Source organism: Lutjanus erythropterus, chromosome 11, assembly GCF_056507025.1.
Source record: "Lutjanus erythropterus isolate fLutEry1 chromosome 11, fLutEry1.hap2, whole genome shotgun sequence".
Classification (NCBI taxonomy): Eukaryota; Metazoa; Chordata; class Actinopteri; order Lutjaniformes; family Lutjanidae; genus Lutjanus; species Lutjanus erythropterus.
The window spans coordinates 7532473-7554134 of NC_139327.1; the positions used below are offsets into that span (position 1 = coordinate 7532473).

Below are 21662 nucleotides of genomic sequence, written 5' to 3' on the forward strand. Positions count from 1 at the left end.
AGGATCTCTTTTCGATAAAAATACATTTTTCATCATGCATTTCTAATAAGGAAAGGTGTCCTCCTCCGTATGTGCTTTTGTCAAGACTGTTGGTGTGTTTTTCTCCTCCAGGCCCTCCGTTTATTGTATCACCACCAGAGAACATTACAGTGAACATCTCGCAGGACGCCTTCTTCACCTGCCAGGCGGAGGCCTACCCTCGCAACCTGACCTACACCTGGTTCTGGGAGGAGGACAACGTCTTCTTCAAGAAGTAAAGTTATGATCGGGTTCATTATTGTGCACCATATCACCTCACCTGTCTGTACCTACAGTACTGTTTCACCAGCTACTGTCACCAGTCCCGTGTGGTTGTGTTGTTGTTTCTGTGGTGGATATTCACAAGAAACAAATGATATACATTTAACTTCATAAACAAACAGGGACAAATGCCTTTGGGTTGATGAACAGGCAAAAAAATGTGTTTTGATGTAGCAGTTGTTAGCTGCATTAATTTAAAATGCCAAAATGTGAGTGAGTGTGAAAATGTTTTAGCCAATTACTTTTGTTTAGTGTCTGTGTAAAAGTCACAATAATAATAATCAGCGTCAGAAATAATATCCTTGTCTTGATAAATTTAAATATGCCACTCATTTTTGTATTCAACTATGCTGGAAAATATATTTTAAAAGATCAATCTCTTGGTTGTTAAATCGTGTACCATCCTAACCTGCTAGTGATTAAACTTTTTATCAAGTGTAGCCCTCAACTCTGTCAGATGGAAAAATCGGTTCATGTCTTACAGAGTTGACAGAATGTTCCATTTTTTCCTTTCACAGCAGAATCGTAATGAGCAGCCAATTTATTTTTTTAAAGTGTCTCTTAATGTTAATCAAAAAACACATTTTTAAACCATAATTCTTATTTAGCTTTGATTTAGAAGGGCTGCAGAGTTGGCATGTTATGGTTGCGACACATCTGATAGCAATATTATTTAATATTAAATATCTGTTGAAAAATGGAAAGTTTGCTTGAGCAGTATTCCTGCCCCCCAAGACAGGGATCCTTAGGGTATAGCTAACCTTTTTTATGCCTGATTATATCAAGTTTTTGTAAAACTCTGACGGAGCTGATGAAAATCTGGGACACAGCTTTAAAGGGCCAGCATTTTCATGACAAATACATATTAAAACATAGATGATTATAACATTTTTGCACCTTTATCAGCAGCAGGTTTTGTTAGTTTTAGATTTTGAAGGCTTTTAACACATTTTTAAATTGTTTCAAGATGTGAATTCTATTCTGAGACAAGGGTGTTTTCTGGCACAGAGCAAGTTTTAGAAATTAAAAAATTAATGCGAACTAAAACATTTCATAAATTGCATATATTTCATAATAAGAATGCACACAGACAAGCCTAGAATATAAAAGCGACATTAAAGTATGAGTTGCAGTACAGTCCAACTGAGGCAGCAGAGGACTGCATCACTAAGAGTTTTACTAATTCAAGTCATGTATTTGTTCTGCTCGGGGGGGAGATTAGCCCGTCCATTTCTGTCTTTGACTCGCTGAGGCATGCAAGATATGTTTTATTGTGGAGGGATAACATGCAAATCAGAAGAAAAGTGATAAAAAAAAAAAAGATGATAATATTGTTCAGCTCCAACGATCTCAAATTTACCGACTTGAATGGACCCTCTCAGGTTGATTCTCAAATCCTTTGAATCAAGGTTAGCGGTTTTCTTCTGGCTCATGTTCCTTCATTGTGGTCAAATAAAAGAACAAACAGTAGAGCTCCTTTCAGATATTCACCCCTTATCTGAACGTTCTGTCAAATAACAACCCTGATTCCAAAACAGTTGGGACATTGTGTAAGAGATGAATTAAAACAGAATGGAATCATTTACTTTTCAACTTGAATACAAAGACATTTAAAGAAAGATATTTAATGTTCAAACAGTTTTTTGTAAATATACACTCATTCTGAATTTGATGCCTACAACATGTTTTCAAAAAAGTTGGGACAGGAGCAACAAAAGACTGTGAAAATTGTGAAATGCTCAAAAAAACATCTGTTTGAGACACTCCACAGGTCACTGTCACATCTGTGATGCTGAAAGACACATACAGGTTTTGGAGCAACACATGCTGCCTCTTTCATGGACGTCTTTCAGCAGGACGGTGCCAAGACACGTTCTGCGGACTGTTGAGAATTTCACCTGCAAAACTTCAACAATTAGCGATTGTCGTTTAAAGCAAAAGTGATGTATCACAGTGGTGAACACGCCCCTGTCCCAACATTTTTTGAAATATGTTGCAGGCATCAAATTCAGAAAGAGACTGAGTTTTTAAGTTAATGACTTTGAATGTTGGAATAGTTTTTGCAGATAATTACGATCTGTTTTTCTTCACCTTTTCTTCACCCAACTTAATGGAATTAAGTTTGTACACAGCATGTTTGTCTCATGTCTAAGTGAATACAGAGCCACTTTTATCTAAAAGGCATGCCAAAAATCTTACAAGTTTGAACTGAGTAAACTTTCTGTAAAACTGGCAAAATCAGAATTTCATATTCTCAGATGAATGTAAATACTGCAGCACAAGGTTAAATAAGCACAGAGAGAGATAGAGTAACTGCACATCTTTGCCTTATTAAGGTCCCTGTAATAAACTTAATTATCATCTCCTTTGCTCTAAAACAATAAAATCGCTTTAATAAACTTTGAAACCCAGATTTTATGTTTCACGGTTCTTCTCATGTTAGATTGGTCTATAAAACCAAAAACAACCCTTGTGCAACCGCAGTAATAATCAGACCCCCTCCAAATTTCATCTGTGCCAACTGCATGCATGAATAAATGAATATGAATATAAGAGAGGGAGAGTGTCCCTAACGATGGTCAGTAATTAAGGCTTTAACTGCAAAGTAAGTTTTAAAATGCACCGGTGATGCAGCCTGTGACGGAGCAGAAAACACTTTTCTTCATTCGTGTTCAGGGCTTGAAATTAACTTTTTTCTTCAGTGTTCCATGACTGTCTCAAATTCTACTGACAACTGTCCCAGACTTTAGAACCATTGTCCCAAACTGAAGTTCTGTTTTTTTTAATTCTGACAACAGTACCAGTACAGTAGGTTTTACACAATTTCATTACAGTGCCATTGTTATTTAGACACTTTCATACACAGATTGGATGATGTGTAATAGAATAAAACACCGATCAGGCATAACATTTTGACCACCTGCCTAATATTATGTTGGTCCCCCTTGCTGCCAAAACAGCCCTGACCCGTCGAGGCATGGACTCCACTAGACCCCTGAAGGTGTGCTGTGGTATCTGGCACCAAGATGTTACCATGTGTTGGACTTGTTTGTCCAGCACATCCTACAGATGCTCGATTGGATTGAGATCTGGTGAATTTGGAGGCCAAGTCAACACCTCAAACTTGTTGTTGTTCTCCTTAAACCATTCCTGAACTATTTTTGCTTTGTGGCATGGAGCATTATCCTGCTGAAAGAGGCCACAGCCATCAGGGAATACCGTTTCCATGAAAGGGTGTACACGGTTTGCAACAATACTTAGGTAGGTGGTACGTGTCAAAGTAACATCCACATGAATGGCAGGACCCAAGGTTTCCCAGCAGAACATTGCCCAAAGCTTCACACTGCCTCCACTGGCTTGCCTTCTTCCCATAGTGCATCCTGGTGCCATGTGTTCCCCAGGTAAGTGACGCACACACACCCGGCCATCCACATGATGTGAAAGAAAACGTGATTCATCAGACCAGGCCACCTTCTTCCATTGCTCCGTAGTCCAGTTCTGATGCTCACACCATTGTTGGTGCTTTCGGTAGTGAACAGACTGGTGACTGGTCTGCAGCTATGCAGCCCCATATTCTGACACCTTTCTATCAGAACCAGCATCAGCTTCTTCAGCAATTTGAGCAATGGTAGCTCGTCTGTTGGATCAGACCACATGGGCCAGCCTTTACTCCCCATGTGCATCAGTAAGCCTTGGCCGGCCACGATCCTGTCGCCAATTCACCACTGTTCCTTCCTTGGACCACTTTTGACAGATAGTGACCACTGCAGACCAGGAACACCCCACAAGAGCTGCAGTTTTGGAGATGCTCTGGTCCAGTCATCTAACCATCACAGTTAATCCCTTGTCAGACTCGCTCAAATCCTTACGCTTGCCCATTTTTCCTTCTTCTAACACATCAACTTTGAGGACAAAATGTTCACTTGCTGCCTAATATATCCCACCCACTAACAGGTGCCATTCACTTCACCTGTCAGTGGTCATAATATTATGCCTGATCGGTGTATATTGACAATGACCATATTTGTGCAGCTCAATTTGGATGTGCAACTTCTCTGCCAGAGCAACCTTGAATAGCATATTAACATTTTCCTAGTTTTTTTTTCATGACAGTTTATACATAGAGCCAAATGTTACACACTAAACTCTGCTCACCAAGGGTGCAACATGAGGGGAAAATACAGATATCTGCATATGCAGGTACAGATAAATCTGTAGGCATATGGGAGTACATATGCTAAATCATCACAGAGAGATTTGAAAAAAAAAGAATATACAAACTCAGTTGCCATGCGGTCTACTGCTGCTAGCTTGATGGATACACCTTCTGTGAGCTAAAAATAGCACGGACGGATTGAAACGTAACACAGCGTATTTTTCAAAACGTTGTATGAATGTAAACATAAATATGCATGCACTGTTTAGTTCAAGTTTTAATATTTTTTTCAGCCTATACAATGTCAATTTAGATTCCCAATATGTGGTCAAAATTTGTTCTGACATTTTTGCAACAAGACATTTCTCCGCTGTCCCAGACACCATATCTTTGTGTCCCAGGTGTTATTTTTATTGTCCCTGGGACAACAGGACTTCCTTAATTTCAAGCACTGCTTCATGTCATTAATTTTTTCTGCTCATTCTGGCAGTGATACCACTTTCTCTCACACAGGTGGTGCCAGGTATCACGCAAGCACACACCTCTCTCTGTAACACTCCAGTCAAGTCCAATTAAAGTGAGAAAATCTTGTACACCTGAATGAATTTAAAGGGACAGTTCACCCCAAAATCAAAAATACATATTCTTCCTCTGGCCTGTGGTGCTATTTATCTATCTAGGTAGTTTTGGTGTGAGTTGGCGAGTTTTGGAGATTTAAACTGTAGATATGTCTGTCTTCTCCTGAATATAATTGAAATAGATGGAGGAACTACTTTCTTTTTACGATAGAACCTACCAGAACTTTCTTTCAACTAGAAAGAAAGCAGTTGGACACAAATCTGCTCACACCACACTACACGCCAGGGGTAATATATGTATTTTTGATTTGGACATGAACTGTCCCTTTAACAGATTGATGAAGAAAGCAAAGTTATACTGTACAGTTCATGTCCTAGAAGGGGGTTAGACTGCCTTTACGTTTTTTACTTTATCTTTTTAGAAAAGTCTGCCAAGACTGAGCTGAAATGATGTTGAGCCACTTCAATATGACGAGTTTTTAGACAGGCAGGCATTTCCTGAAGGCCCACGTCAGTAACTTTAAAGTAAATAAACTTTATAATAGAAAGTGTTTCACTAATTTTGGGTGAAGGATCTCCACAAATGTCAGTCAGGAGACGCTTCTCCCTCTGTTGCCACAAGCGATGGCATTTTCTCTGCTGAAGCTTGGAAGCTGTTCAGACAGAGAGGCGAGGCACTTGTCCATTCTGCTTTCCCCACAAAGTGCCCCACAGCCACCAAAGCTTGGAGTTAACTTAGCTTCATGATGCACATTCACAATGCATCGTATTACATCAACATCTGCTTCAATGCACCGTTTTTGAAGGAGATGGAGTCGACGGGGATGAACCCAGCTCTCATGCATACATGCAACACAGCTGGACAAAGAGGGAGCTTCTCTCTTTATACTGGTGTTGCCATTTCATGCCAGCTAAAATATTATTAAAGGTACAGTTCACCCCAAATTCAAAAACATATTTTTCCCCTGGCCTGTAGTGCTATTTATCCATCTACATTTTTTTTTGTGTGTGTGTGAGTTGCAGAGTTTGGGAGATATCAGCCGTAGAGATGTCTGCCTTCTCATCAATAAAATGAGACTAAATTGCACTCGGCTTGTGGTGCTAAAAGCATCAAAAAATATATTTGAAAAATTCAAAACCAGCATCTCTTTCTAAAAATTGTTGTTGTAATTGTTCTTTTAAGTAGAAAAGAAAGCAGTTCCAGTAGATTCTACTGCAGGAAGAAAGTAGTTCTCATGCAGGAACCTACATCACATGGGAAACAGGTTTTAGCATTTTGTTGCCAAAACATGTACTTAGACCAAAGTTTGGATTTGAATGCTATTGGGAAGCTATAGAGTGATATAAAAACCTGAAAAAATAAAATAGTGGAGCGTCCCTTTAAATTATGAGGTCAAGATAAAAATAGCACATTGTCTTTTACAGGATATACTGTGCTGTGTTTCTAAAATGGGATGAATATCTTTTAAAAATATAAAGTAAAGACATGAAGGTAGGATTTACAGTGATATTTTCATTTTCCAGAGTTTATATATAGATGAAAAGTTTAACATGCAAATTTGTTCAGGAAAATTGAGCCTTTGAGTAATGAATTTATTTTCTACACAAGGGAGGGTCACAGAGTGCTGCTGCCGCTTAAGTATGATTCCTGTTTGTTTTTGGGGGGTTTTAGCTTGCTTCACAGCTTCTATTAGTCTCATTTTTGTTACACTAAGAGGTAACCTGGGAATATCCAGCCAAACAGGAAGACTGCCTTTCCTTAAAAGGTTATTTGAGGACATGTTTGTAGTGTGAAACACTTATACACGAGCACCTTAATTGAATTTGGATTTTTTTTTCATGACAAAAGGAAAAATTTATCTAGAACAGACAATCAGAGATCTGAAAGAGAGTCTGAACAGACAGGCGGAGAAGAAACAAAGCCTGGAAAGCTAGAATGAAGCTACTGCTTTCCCTCTACACCCTGTTTAACTGAAGGCTGCTTCATCGCCTCTCAGGGCTGCAGTTTCATCGGTGTAAGGATGAGGTTTGATAACGTTGTACGGTATCAAAGCCAATTTCTGAATCTGCTTAGCAATCCAAATCCTTTTAAAGGTAGACACCTCTTAGTTAAACCACAGAGATTCTACTGTGCTCACAGGAAAAGGTGGCAAAAAAAAACGCACATTCTGTATTCAAGTAGATGTTCAAATACATGTGTAAAAAAAAAAAGACTATTTCTGCAGTAGAATCTACATGAAACTGCTTACAGCAAGGTCTGTGGATTATCTTGAGTAACTGAGTAATGATATTTGGAAAGAGACAGTGGTTTTGAATTTCAATGTCATTTTTTGGTGCTTTGAGCAGCAAAAGCTGAGTGCTATTTAGTCGCATTACATCGGAGAGATCCATGGCTGTGGCATATCTCCAAAACCAAAAAATCTAAATGGATAAATAACACTACAGGCCAGAGAGGAAATATGTATTTTTGATTTGGGGGTGAACTGTCCCTTACGAGCTGTTGACACCAAGAAGAATAACTATAACAACAAATATATCTTTTTAAATAATAGCTCAAACACAAGTGGGTGATGGACAACTACAATATAACGACAACAATAGTGTTAAACATTATCGCTGGAATCATCACTTTCAGACCGATCTGATGAGATAGAAACACTGACAGCAATTAAAATTTTCAAAAATTTCATGGTATAGCCTACAACTAATAAAACTTGGCTGAAAATTACACATAAAAAAAAAAACAATTTTCCCTGGCACTTACTGCCAAACAGTTTGTGATGCTTAGGGGTCTTTTAAGTTAATTTAGTCCTGACTGATAAACCCTTTGATGATCAGTGTTGTGCTAGTTACTGAAAACCAGTAGCCGTGTGATGCCCGGTATCATGCTAACTAGCTTCCTGAAAGCGGGCGACTCCACAATAGAAATTGGCTGCATGTCTTCTACAACATACCTTGCAATGGCTTTATCAACTTTTTCCTGGTTAGCAGGAGCAGTCAGTCCCTCGGTTAAAATCCAGCCACTGTTGCTGAGGTGGTGGAGGTGAAGTGGCATCAGAGTCTGTGTCTGTAGTCTTAGCTACTAGCTTCGTCACAGCATGTTGTTTCTGTAGGTGTTTCAACAGGTTTGAATTGCTATTTTGGGCAGTAGATAAGATCTTTGATCCAAGACACAACTTACATTTAACTAAAACGTTCTTGTCTTTGTGCTCGACAAAGGTCAAGTAGTGAGAATATCTCCATGTAAAGAAACTTGACTTGGGCTCCGCCGCCATGATGATACCAGTCTTGTAAACAGACACACCCACACAGCGTGTCGTCTCCCGTCTCCCCGCTGACACACACACACACACACACACACACACACACACACACACACACACACACACACACACACAGGACGATTCAGGACTACACGGCTCTGGCTGCAGCTCAGTCTCTAGCTGAGACTACACAAACAATAACGTAAAATAACGCATCATGTAGTAACGTTAACTGAGTTACTGAATTTAAAAAATAATGCGTTAGATTACTAGTAACTGCAAAAAATAACAGCGTTATAGTAACGTGTTACTTTGTTGCGCGTTAGTCCAAACACTGTTGATGATCACCAGGATACAATCAAATTGTTGTTGACTTCTATGAAAAGTTTGTCTTCAAATGATGAAGACACGTCTAACAGAGTTTCGGGTTCATGAAATTCTTAAAAGACACGAGGTGTTAGGAGAATCCATGTCCTTCTGGTGTACTTTGCGTGTTTCTCTGCGCATCATGCAACAGTTACAGCTCATTAATATCAATTTTCACGTTGCCCACGCAGCTGTAGCATGCAGTGTGTGCTTGACGCCATTGTTAGTAATCAAGTTATCGCTCATCAACACAGATGTACACTGGTGTGGCCCTTTATTAACGTCTCGTGCCAGAACCATGATCCCCCTACAGTATATAAGCCCCCACAAACCAGCACACAAACACCACTGCCTTCTTCTCCCTAATGGTCAGTTCCAAACGTACCTTTCAGCCCAAATCAGCCCAGCAGTTCACTTCAGCTCACTCCAGTTCCAAGAACCAGACAGGGAAAGAAAAAAAATACCATCCTGTCACCGTCCTCTGGCTCTGGTGGCTCAAACATGTCTGGACATGTCCAATGAAGCTGCTGGACAGAGCGTCCATGTATCAGGTTTTTCAGATTGTAGTGGTGTTTGACACTGGGACAGTGGAGTGGACACGCCCACAGCATTTCAGAGCAGAGAAAACTGCCCCTTTTTTCATGATTTTGAGACCTAATTTTATGTTTAACTTTTTTAAGCATACAAATTTGGCTGGATGGTTAATAACGCATGTGTCTGTGGTGTGACAAATTCAGGACACTTATTGTTGCTTTACATAATCTTTAACAACAGACTTAGCATGTTTTCTACATCATCTTTTTTTTTTCTGTGCAGATGCCTGTAGTGTCAGAAAGAGACTTTCTAAGTGGAGTCGTGAATTAAACATTCATTAAGGGGTTTGTTGGCTGCAAGACTTAACAAACAGAGTATTTTACCAACTTGTAATAGGATCCAAAATGGAAGCGGCTGTTGGAACCCATCCCTACATCAAGGTGACAAAGTGGAAGTCTTTTAGTAAAACTATCACTGTGATCCTCACCTCCACTGAAACACTACTCTAGCCTCTGTTGTGCTACGTTACCTCTCATTACAAAGACTGAAATTAAGGGTTCAGTAATTAGAGTAGACTGTGCAGTTTGCAAGGATATAAAACCAGATCAGTATTAACCACAGGAAAGCAAAAATGTATCAAAGCAACTGGAAGATATAAAACATGAAGGAGAAGATGAGTACATAGTGTCACCATAAGTAAAGCTGAGGATGAATCAGATGTATTTCAGTTTGACACTGGAGCTTATATGCTGTGGAAAGGAAACCCACCAAATATTAGCATATTCTTGCAGCCAAGTAATTAATTCTTAATGCTTATCAGTCTCCGTGAGTGGAGGTGGTGAACACAAACAAACTACTGTCCTGCACTGGTGAATCAGCTCACTGCCATGCATATTGTGAGACAGATGACATAAGGCTCAAGCAATCCGTAATGCCTTCAAATTGCATTTCTGATTTCTCGCAGAGACAGTAGATCAACCCGGTAATAAATGGGGTTTGGCCCAGTTTGACCCGTGGCCACAGGCTTCGAGTTATACATCACCTATATCCTGAACCACTGCTTTATGAGCTTTTCTGTCCACCAAGTGGCTTAATACTACAGCAGCTTTGAGACTGGTAGTTTTAAAAGAATGGGGTATAAAAAGGAAGGTTAAGTCACTAGACTTCAGACTTTGAAACCGCATGCAGTATGCAACAGTCCAATTGTGCATGCAGGTGATAGGCCTGTCCTTCCGATTAAAAAGCGTCAGGTAATGCAAATGTCAATGTTATTCAAAGGTAGCACAAATAAAGCTGCAACGTTTAATCGTTTATAATAGATTATTCAAGTAATCAGCTATTTTGACAATCAATAAATCTGTTTCTTTACTCCTTTTTGACAGTAAACTGAATACCTTTGAGTTGTAGGCAAAACAAGACATTTGAGGACGTCATCTTAGGCTTTGGGAAACAATGGTTGACTTTTTTGCACCATTTTCTGACATTTTACACACCAAACCAAAAATGGTGAAGCCAGCCACTGTCCTAGGAGGGACTACTGGCAGCTATGGGTGTGGTTTTAGGTGTGACAACAGTGATAAGTGTCCATGGAATTGACTGGACTTGAACAAACAATGGCGGCTCCTGAAGCATAGATACTGTGATAACATCAGTTATATCAGAACTGGAGAGAATTTCTTCATTGACAAAAGAGCAAATAACGGCACTTATGGCTTTTTTTGAAAGGAAAAGATGTTTTCACTCTTCTGTCAACCGGCTCCAGCAAGAGTTTGATCTGATTGGCTCAAATTATCCCATGTTAGATGTAACAGACAGATGGTTCATCCATACCTGCCAAGTGTTCTTTGAAAGTGCCTGCCCTTTTCCAAACAGTTTCTAAGGACGACTTCACAGATGGTTCTGGGTAAGAAACCACCTGGCGTGTCAGGTTAACCCAAATGATATACCATGGTCACCTGACCCTGGATGATAACAGAAGTCTCTCCACAGGAGTTAATGGGAAGAACTGCTGAGAGCCTGCACACAATATTGGACTTTGGCATATCCACTGCCCGCATTCAAGTGTAAAGTTGTTATTTCTACACAGGTTGAAGAGACCAGGTTGTTTTTTTCTAGTCTCATTGCCTGTAGACATCTGTTTTCCCCTCATGTTTCAGTCAGAGCCACATTATCATCTCTCTGAAATGTAAGGTTATGCTTTTAAGGCCCTCATATTCTAGGTTCAGTCAGCAGAAACACTGCTTTCCCAAAAATATTCAGTAAAGTGACACAACAGTGCTTATGAAACACGTTGTCTCTGTCAGGAGTGATGTCCTTTATTTTCAGTCGCTTGTCTCCCAAGACTCATATAACCTACCTGTGCTCATTGCACTCTTGCAGTCTGATTTGGGCAGTGGAGGGAGCAAAATGCAAAATATCTGTTGCCTTGACGACTACAAGTGGCTGCATGGTCACCAGTGAGCAGACCCAAATCTCAGGACCCAGCTCCATGTCTCCAAATAAAAACATATGTCTGGTGAGGAAAACAGACAGATGCAGCATATTGGACTCTAAACTGAACTACAGTCTACTGTAATATTGTATTTTAAAGGAGACTTTAACCAGTTTAACACATAAAGATCAGTTTGCTCATCATTTCAAGGACTCAGCATGTGAAAACAGTTTTATAATGTCTCCTGTGGCTCAGGAGAACGTTTCTAAAGTCTGACAAAAATCTCTTGATGGTACTTAGGTCTGGAGATGACAGATTTCAGAAACAGAAAGCCCGTAACAAACCAGGAATGTGGACACTGAAAGATGTAGGCATTTACCAGACACGGAGGGTTAATGGGACGTACCCAGTAGTTTTGGTACTTAACCCGTCAAAAGGTCCTTATCCTATTCAGCTTTGATTGAACAGGGCTACACAATTGACATGCTGTAGTTGAAACACATCTGATAGCAGTATTATTTAATGAATTTGTTGAAAATAAAGAGCTAACCAGTGGCTGAGCAGTATTCCAGCTTTTTTTTTTTTTAATCAGGAAGTGAGATGGGGGAGCTCAGGGTATAGCTAAACATTTTTATGCCTGATTAAAAGGAAAATTCAGTCATTATCTACTCACTCTCATGCTGACTGATCCCTTCAAATCATTTTTTTAAATTTAAATTGTTTGAAGTTGTCAATTTTTGTCCAGGACAAGGGTGTTTTTGGCACAGAGCAAGTTTTAGTTTAGTTCAAGACTTGAAAAGAATAATTTGTATATATATATATTGTCATGGATATTTTCTAAAAACCTAATAATAGCATGTTAAAAATGTCCATGACCTTAATTGGAAATATTTTCTAATAGCCTCCGTTTGACCTTTTCTTTTAATGACAGAAAAAAAAAAAAAAAACTATGCTAGTGTATGTTCTGATTCTTGCTTGGGATGCAAGAGCCCTGGATTCAGATCCTTAGAAAGAGCCACCTTTCAACAGTAAGTGTTAGCCCATTGTTTAGCTTTACATGTTATTTACTGTCACAAACAGGCTCAGCAGATGTAACAAGGAGGGAGTCCACACGAGAGATGTACTTCGCATCATTTTTCAAAACTTAAGTGAACAAAATGACAAATGAACAATGGGGTGTCGGAATCAGCAGTATCAGCAATGTAAGCAGCGCATGGGTGTGTGCCATGTGTGCTGCGGAGGTGCTGAAGGTGTGAAAAGAAAAACAAGGTCATGGTGGATGTCAGCTGAAGGAAGGGAGAGACCGAGTGAACACATTGGCCAGCTTTTGTAGCCTGGAAGGCCCAGATGAACTAGATCAGCTGACAGCCCTCTGATGTCAGCCAACTGCCTGCTGAGGTTGGCCAGCGTTGCCTCCAAAACACTGGGAAGGATGTGACTTTACTAATTAAGTTTCTGAAATATCCATTTCAAATTCATCTTTTTGATACAAATTAGACTTTCGATTTTTTTTATCCATTCTTTTGTTACCCATTGTATTTAAAGCAGTTTTTTGTAAATATAGTTGCATGATGTTTTCTTTGAAAATAAACCTGATGATGCAATAGTGATGTCACAAAGGTTATCCCAGTTTCAGCTTTAACAAAAAACTTTAAATTTCGGACTGGAGTTTGAAATATGCGGATGTTTAACAGGCATAGTCTGTCTGAAGACACTACCACAATGCAATATAGGAAATGTAGGACCGATAGTTTTGGAGGGCATGACCCATACTAGGGACTTCAGTCAGCATGTCTCTTTCAGAATATCTGTCTGTCATTAAGCGTTGCAACTTTCTTTTTATTTATTTTTTTATGCAACTTTACGAGGTGCAATACTAGAAAGTGGACGTACTCTTTTAATGCTCCCTTGGACTTTAAAAAGTTTACCTTTTTGGGTTTTGTGAAATGTTTACTCTTCCAATTTTGCTGCCTGTGTAGTGTAATGTGTTGAAATACTTTTGTGTTACTTGATAAAAAGACATTTCAATCATCAGTCAATCATGCAGCGGCTCCATGCAGACTCATGTCTCAGCTGTGTCTCATGGGCGTAACTGAGACTTGAAGTGTTTATGTACAATGCAAGTCTATTTTTTTTCTACAATACGCACACAACCACGAGGTTGATGCCGAATAAAAAGACACTGAATAATATCTACCCACATTTTGCAACCATGGTTGAGCAGAGTGTGCTGCTCTCTGGCTCTTTGCCGTCTTTATAATGTAGAGTAAAAATATTGTAGCGAGTCACAGCCCACATTTCCCATCATGCCTATAGTACTGGACTGTGTAGCTATACATTCCATAATGAAAATTTGACTTTTTGTTAGTGTTTGTAATGTGTCTGTTCAGAAAAAGGTGGTTTATCTTGGTTGTACACACATCTCAAGAGGCTTACACTGTAAATAATTGTTGTTGTTGCAAGTTGTTTGTAGGATCCATTGTTTTTGGAGCTGGATATGTAAAATACAAAAAGTATAGGTATGATACGATGTAAAATTTTAGTAATATAGATTTAATTGTAATGCTAGCTCATTAGGTCAAAATACTATTTTATGCAACTGACTCCAAATCAACTAAAACAGCGATAAAAGACAAAATCCTGTCACATCCACAGTCAAATCCTATTCTCACAGGATATTTGACAAACAGCACTGTGACTTTAGTGCAGTTCTCCAGAGATCTACAGAAACACACACACATCCACACGCGCCCCAGATCTCACAATTGTCGGGCACCTTTTGGGTGAGAAAAATAGGATTTGTGAAGTATGAATGTGCTGCTGAAAAATCTGCAGTCACTGTGCGTGACGCTAAGTCAAGCATGAACCAAGATCTCTGTGATCCCCTTCTTCTGTTCCAACACAAAGCCTACAATCTGGGTGGTTTGTTGAGGTTTTAAAAGTCTGAAACCTCTGCATTCGGCAAAGTTATCACTGGTATCGGTATCGATAAATCCATCACCACACCGCATTGGTAACGAGTTTGTGCTGTAGGGCAGTAACTAATAAGCAGGGGGAATATGTTTCCCTGTGTTTTCCAGCTACCTTTGAAGCTTGAAGACTTACAGTTCCTCTGGAACCAGTTGTTCTGTTGTGAGTCATCAATCAAACTGTGTGCAGAACATCATTTATATGAAAGTCCGAGCTACACATCCTCTGGGATGTGAGCGAAAAGGGCAAGAAAATGTGGCAGCGAGCAAACATGATGTCGTCATCTTCATAGAAGCCTTGCATCGTACATCAGTGACAGCATACATGTGCTTATATCCATAAATATTCTTAACTTTATGCTTTTGTAGCTTCAGTGTTGAAGATAGATTCTATGTGTTTCACATCTGGTACATATCGTATTTTGAGATTATTTAGTTAGCTAAATTTAATCTTTTCTATACACTGAATTTCTCATCAACTGATGTATATCCCAACATTAATGTTTCCCTTCTCTTCATTTTCACAGTGACCTAAAGCGCAGAGTCAGTATTCTTATCGATGGCTCCCTCATCATTGCCCAAGTCAAGCCTGAGGATGCTGGGAAATACACCTGTGCTCCAAGCAACAGCCTGGGTCGACCACCGACTGCCTCTGCCTATCTAACAGTGCAATGTGAGTAACCTGATCCTTTTTGCACTTTTCATTTGCCTGTTTGTTTGGGTCAAAGCCAAAGCCGCCTCATCTCTGAACTGTTAATACCCAAAGCCAATGGCTAATTATGCTTGAAGTTCAAAGGAAAGAGACATGGCAGAGCATGTAAGCCCCTTTTCCATACAAATGTGCTGGCTTGACTTAAATTGGACTTGGACCCATCAGCCTGCCTTCCCACTTGAAGGTGTGTCTTTTAACTTGAGTAAAATGGTGAATAAACACATTTCATCTCTATTTCTTCTACAATTGCTCATTTTTTGTTATTTTAAAGTTTTTAAAGTGTTTGATGGGATGGAAGGGGGTTATCATGGGTTGGCTGTGGTCAGCGAAATGTCCTGCTTGGAGGCAGGTTGGGTGTACTTTTGCTCAACCTCAGAGTTGGTCCATCTCCATCCTGACTTGGCACAGCTCTGTGTTGTAACTAGTAATGGAATCACAAATCAACGCAACATGGTTTGCCTCAGTGTGGCCAAAAGTGACAGTGGAAAAGCCCTAGTAAATAAAGAAGTGCTGACCACTGCAAGAACCTGAATGACTTAATGCATCTGAAAACGAACTATTTCTATGTAACATTAGAGCTGCTGTAAGCAACTCTGGAGAACGATAGTTGGTTGTCGTTGGTGGCTCATCCTGAACAGGTCCGGGAGGGATGGAGTGAAGGTGAGGTCATCCTCTAGTTACTTGATCACAGGTGGTGTCGTTCTCTCAGACTGATCACAAAATATTTACCATCTGGGACAAATTAATGTGGAACACTGATGGACATGATCTCTGTGACGTTACCCATTCGCTTCTGAAGAGCCTCTTTGCAGCTCACAGTGTGGTGACTCTGGCCATCACCACCTTGGCAGTGCCTGACTACATCTAACTCCCAGATAATCCAAAAATGGGCAAAAAACGAAGGTGGAGTGTGGGTGGAGCTAGTGTGCAGACCCTATATGAGATTTTAAATTACATGGTTAGAAGACTATTGTGGATTTGAGTTTCCACAGGCTTCTCTGTTTGGATTGGCCTTTAAAAGTATTTTTAGCAAAAAGATCTATCTTGGGGCGCTCAGTTGGTAAAGCATGCTCCCCGTGTACTGAGGCTGTCAGTTCTCAGCAGCGGCCAAGAGTTCAATTCCTGCCCGCGGCCCTTTGCTGTGTGCTCCCCTCACTCGCTCTCTCTATAGTTGTTCAATCATAAAAAAGTCATAAAAAGTTGAAAAAATAGTTAAAAAAAAGACTGATATCATATACTGAGGCTGTCAATCCTCTGTAGCAGCCATCGGTTTGATTCCCGCCTGCATCCCTTTACTTTGTGTGATCTCCTCACTTTCTCTTCCGCATGTTCATGTCTCTCAACAATTGTCCCACCATGATAAAGGCACAAACAACACGTAAAAATACTTTTAAAAAAAGGCTAGTATCTTCGGGCACTCAGTTGGTAGAGCATGCGCCCTGTGTACTGAGGCTGTCAGTCCTTGGTAGTGGGCATGGGTTTGATTCTCGCCTGCGGCCCTTTATTGTCTGTGATCCCCTCGCTCTCTCTTCCCTCTTTTTCGTGTGTCTCTACAGTTGCCCTGTCATAATAAAGACACATAAAAGCTCAAAAAAGGCCAATATCTTTTTATTGTCAGTGTAAGAATAATTGTTCCCAAAGCCCTGTGAAGAAATCATGATTTTGTGCAGCCTGCCTCCCATGTCTTGCCCCTAGACTTGTTTACAAAACTTCCCATCAAGGATAAAATAGTTAGACTTGAAAATAAACTTCGACAGCTCCAATAATAACTGTATTACAACATCATAAGACTTCTGTCGAAGAAAGTAGGACATACTGTATCATTTAAGACTCTTTAATATGGTGTTTTAGTATATGTGCTTTCACTCAATGTCACTGAATGACTCTCTTGACAAATGATGGCTTTAATAGCACGATGATATTTGAGATGACTAATCCAAACCAAATAACCAAAGGCTTAGAAGTATCTGCTCTGTAGCAGGAGTGTCAAACCTGACACCACTGTAGAGCTGCACGTCCAAAAACCGTCTTTTTTTTGGGGGGAGGGGGGCACACACACTCGGTGCATCCTCTGCTCTGTGGAATCGATTTGGACACTCCACCGGTCTCCAGGCTAACTCTGTTCCACCTCTCAGCCAAACACCTAATCCCACCCAAACACCCATTTGCTTTCTCAAACACACTTTTCTATTTTGCATACGTTCTGCCCCCCACCCCCTGCCCTTCCTCTCCCTCTCGCATCGTTTCTCATTTGCACTCATTTATGTATATATATTCATGTGCACACCGACACGTCTCTATCTCTCCCTCGCTCTGTCTTCATCATGGGGTTGCCGCCTCCTTATTCTCCCCTCCCATAAAACACTCAGTCAGTCCATCAGTCACAAAGATGACGGCGGGTGAATTCGTCACTTTCGGGGGGAGAAGCATCTGGCTGTTATTCGGAGCAGACAGGCAGAGGAGGCAGGACGAGCTCTGAGATTTTTTAGCCTCGCCGACCGGTGACCGGCCACTGGCAGTAGTCAAGGCAACAGACATTTTGCATTCCCTCGCTCTCCTGCCTCCTTTGATGGCTGTACATTAGATTGTGGGGTGTGTGTGTGTGTGTGTGATGAACAGAGGCAGGCAACACCAGTTGTGAGAGGGAGGGAGAAGTGAGAGGGGGGATTACATCATTGCTGTAAGACCGGGGACTTTCTCTGTCAGACTGCAGAGGGCTCTCTCTGTCTTTCTGTCCTCCTCTTATTCTCATCTTTTCCTTTTGTTCCCTCTTTCCTCTCTTTATCTCTCCCTCTCAATCCTCAACATTCGCTCCTCTCCATTTGTTTCACGCCCTTTTTTTTCTCCTCTGCCTCGTTCTGTTTAAATCTCTCTCCCACAGTCTCCTTTTCTCTCTGTCTTCTCCCTCTGTCTTTCTCCCTGCCAGTGAATAACTTCCCCAAAGCATCTTGCAGTGGGAACCAGCGTGTCGTGAGCGATAGCGCTGTCTGAGGGCTATATTTAGAAACTTGGCTGATATTCTCGTCTGTGGTGCTGGTGGCGCCGCTCCTCTGGGCTCTTTGTGGCAGAGTGCTGGCGGGTTGGCGGTTAGGACTTTCGGAGGACATCAGTTGTAGTACAAAGTTGTTCTGGCAACAGTGTGGTCAATCGATCTCTTGCTGTAGACTTTGACAAACAAGGGCTCCAAAGGGGTTCTTCCCGAAGGGCTGAAGTTCTGCTCAGAACCATTTGCTCCTGGAGAACCTTTTTTTTCTGGAAGGGTTCATCAAGGATTAAACTAATGGTTCTACTAAGAATCCCTTTCATTCGAAGAACCTTTTCTTGGAAGAAGAGCTCCTTAAGGATTGGTGAAATCCTTAAAGAACTCTTTTGTCAAGGGTTCTTTGATCCATAAAATAAAATGCTTCCTAGTATAACCATTTGGGTGGGTTCTAGATAAAATCCTTGCAATATGGAAGGATTGTCAGTAGAATCCCCTGGGTGGATTTTAGATAAAACCTTTGGAAACTTAAGGGGTTCTGGGTGGGTTCTAGATGAAGCTTTTGGAATATAAAAAGGTTCTTGATAGAACCCCCCTGAGTTTTTTAGGAAAAAAATTTGAATATAGAATAGTTCTGAGTCAAACTGTTTGGTGGATTTTAGATAAACACTCTAACTTTAAAGGGTTCTTCTTTAGGTGGTTCCAGGTGAAACCGTTCACAGATGGTTCTATGCATAACCCTTTATGTTGGGTACTAGGTAGAACTCCCTCAAAGGGTTCCAAATGGAGCCTTTATAAATGTGTCTACCAGGAACCAAAAATACTTCTTAGTAGAATTTTCTTGGTGGATTTTAAATGAAACCCTTGGAATATTAAAGGGTTCTCAGTAGAACCATGTGGATTAGTTTTGGATAAAGCTCTTGGAATATGAAAGGGTTCCTGGTAGAACCCCGTGGATGGGTTTTAGATAAAAACCCTTAAACTATTAAAGGGCTCTCTGTTGAACCCCCCTAGTGGGTTTTAGAAAAAAAAAACTCAAAATAAAAGAAAGCTTTATGGTAGAACCCCCTGGGTGGGGTCCTGTTAGCTGCCTCAGAAGGTGGAAGGATTCTGTATAGTACTCCTAGAGAGGGTTCTGAATGGAACCATTACACCATAGAAGGGTTCTCCTTTGGAACCTCTCATAAGTGGTTCCTGGTGAAACCTTTCACAGGTGGCTCTAGGTATAACTCTTTATATTGGGTCTTGGGTAGAACTCTCTGAAAAGGTTCCTAGTGGATCATTTCTAACTTCTATAAATATTTATCTGCTTGCTCTGACATTTTGTTTTATAGTCGTTAAAATGTCAATTTAATGTTTTCTTAATGTCTCAGTTTAATTTATTTCCATGCCCTTGTAAAGCACTTTGAATTGCCTTGTGTCTGAATGGTGTTATTATAAATAAACTTGCCTTGCCTATAAAAGCTTCTGCCAGGAATCAAAAAGCTGAAGAACCCTTGATGGTTCTAGTGAGCACCTTTATTTCTACAAATGCGATTCAGTCCCTCTGTCTCTCCATGTCACCCCCCACTCATTCGTTCACCCTCTCATCTCTTCGCTCTGTGACACCAGATGAACGCCTGTCGCTGTGTTGTTGCAGCCTGATTGTGTTCACAGTCACACCGCTGGCTCGTCCTCCTCTCTCCTCTCTCTTCTCTCCTCTGCCACTCCGGCTCCTCTCTACCTTACGTCATCCACTCACATCTCTCTCTCACCTGTTCTCTTTCCCACGCTCGTGCTCACCCTCGCTCGTCCTCCCTCTATCGCTCCGCTGATAGCACTCGTCACCCCTCCTCCTCCTCCTCCTCCCCCTCCTCTCACTCACACCATTTCTCCTCCTTATCACCCAGTGCCTACTTTGAAGCTCTCCTCCATGACCTCATTTGAGCACCATGCTGCTCTCTCCCCTCCTCTGAATTCAGGATTTAGGAAGAACTTTTAGATTCCCCCCTTTTTCCCCCTCCTCCTTTTCCCTCCTCTTAGCCCCTTTTCTCTACCAGATGGACTCCCTTTCTTCTCGTGTGCCCGTCTGTGCCCAGAGGGTCCACTGTGGCTCCACCATATCAAATCCCAATTATTTAAGACTTCAAACACAGACGGGAAATGTGAAAGGATAGCCACTAATGTGGAGCAAATACAGTCATAAAACTCAAACATATCAGAGCCGATCTGATCAGACTGCCTGAGGCGAGACAAGTCACATACTGTATGGTATGATGTAATGTGGTTTTTATATATTGCCTATGACTACAGATGACAGCTTTAATTGGTTAAAAGAATAATGTCTACTGAACAGGACATACAGGAACATATGCATATGAGACAGTAAACTTTGGACACAATTTTGATCGTATTTACTGTAATACTTGGCATAACTATCTGCATAGGGACACTGTGATTTGGTCCAAATTACAGTTAGATGATATAATAGTTAAATGAAACCCTTGTGGCCTTGGGTGCTACAATAAAGGGATAGTTTGGATTATTTGAAGTGGGGTTGTGTGACGTACTCATCCATAGTCATAACCAATGTACCTCTATGGACTGGGTCAGCCTAGAAAATCAAGATCAGTTTAAGTGTAAGCTATATTTTCACTGCTTTACTTTGTCTATCAGACAGTCTTTTCTGACGGGAACAACTCCAAAGCAACTTGCAGAACATGGGAGTTGCTTCTCTACTGCTGCCTCAATTGTTTAGTTTGTCTTACTTTGTGTCTTTGGTGTTTTGAAGGTTTGCTTAGATTCGCCAAAGTCACACCGTAACACAAACCAAATAGAGGCAGCGGTAGACCAGCAACTCCCATGTCCTGCAATGTAAATTTTTTGCCAAAGCAGTCTGGTTGCTTTGGAGAGAGAGTGATGTTTTGATTATGTAACAGTGGTTTCCCATGGGAAAAGACTGTCTCACAGCAAGGGAATGTGGTAATCATATTTTAAACATAGTGTACACTTAAACTGATATTGACATTTTTAAGTCAGTTTTAGGCTTCTCCAAACTGGGGGCGTGTCGACCACCATCTTATAAGATAATAGACTGACTATGGTTAAAGCGATAGTTCACCCAAAAATGAAATTTCACTCAATATCTCCTCACCCCTGTGCTGATGTGAGGTTGGGTGAAGATCTCCAGTTCACAAAACACTCCCAGAGCTTCAGAGGAAAACAGCGTTGCAGCCAAATCCAGTGTAATTGAAGTAAATGGTTACAAGTTCTAAAATGCAAACAAAAAACACAAAAAACCCACAAAACGTCTCCATACTGCTCGTGTGGTGTAATCCAAGTGTCCGTAAGCTGCAACATTAAAATTTGACCCAAAAAGATGCCATTTACACCA

The 21662-nt window shown here is 40.7% G+C and overlaps 1 protein-coding gene across 2 annotated transcripts in view; it reads left to right on the forward strand.

Annotated features, from left to right (window-relative positions):
• The window catches only part of LOC146318632 (protein turtle homolog B-like), a 194099-nt gene that overhangs the window by 113448 nt on the left and 58989 nt on the right, over positions 1-21662 (forward strand). For both annotated transcript variants that reach the window (XM_084730666.1, XM_084730665.1), the window contains exons 6-7: positions 112-253; positions 15125-15270. In XM_084730666.1, the coding sequence (XP_084586792.1) occupies positions 112-253; positions 15125-15270 (288 nt within the window). The remainder of the gene's footprint in view (positions 1-111; positions 254-15124; positions 15271-21662) is intronic.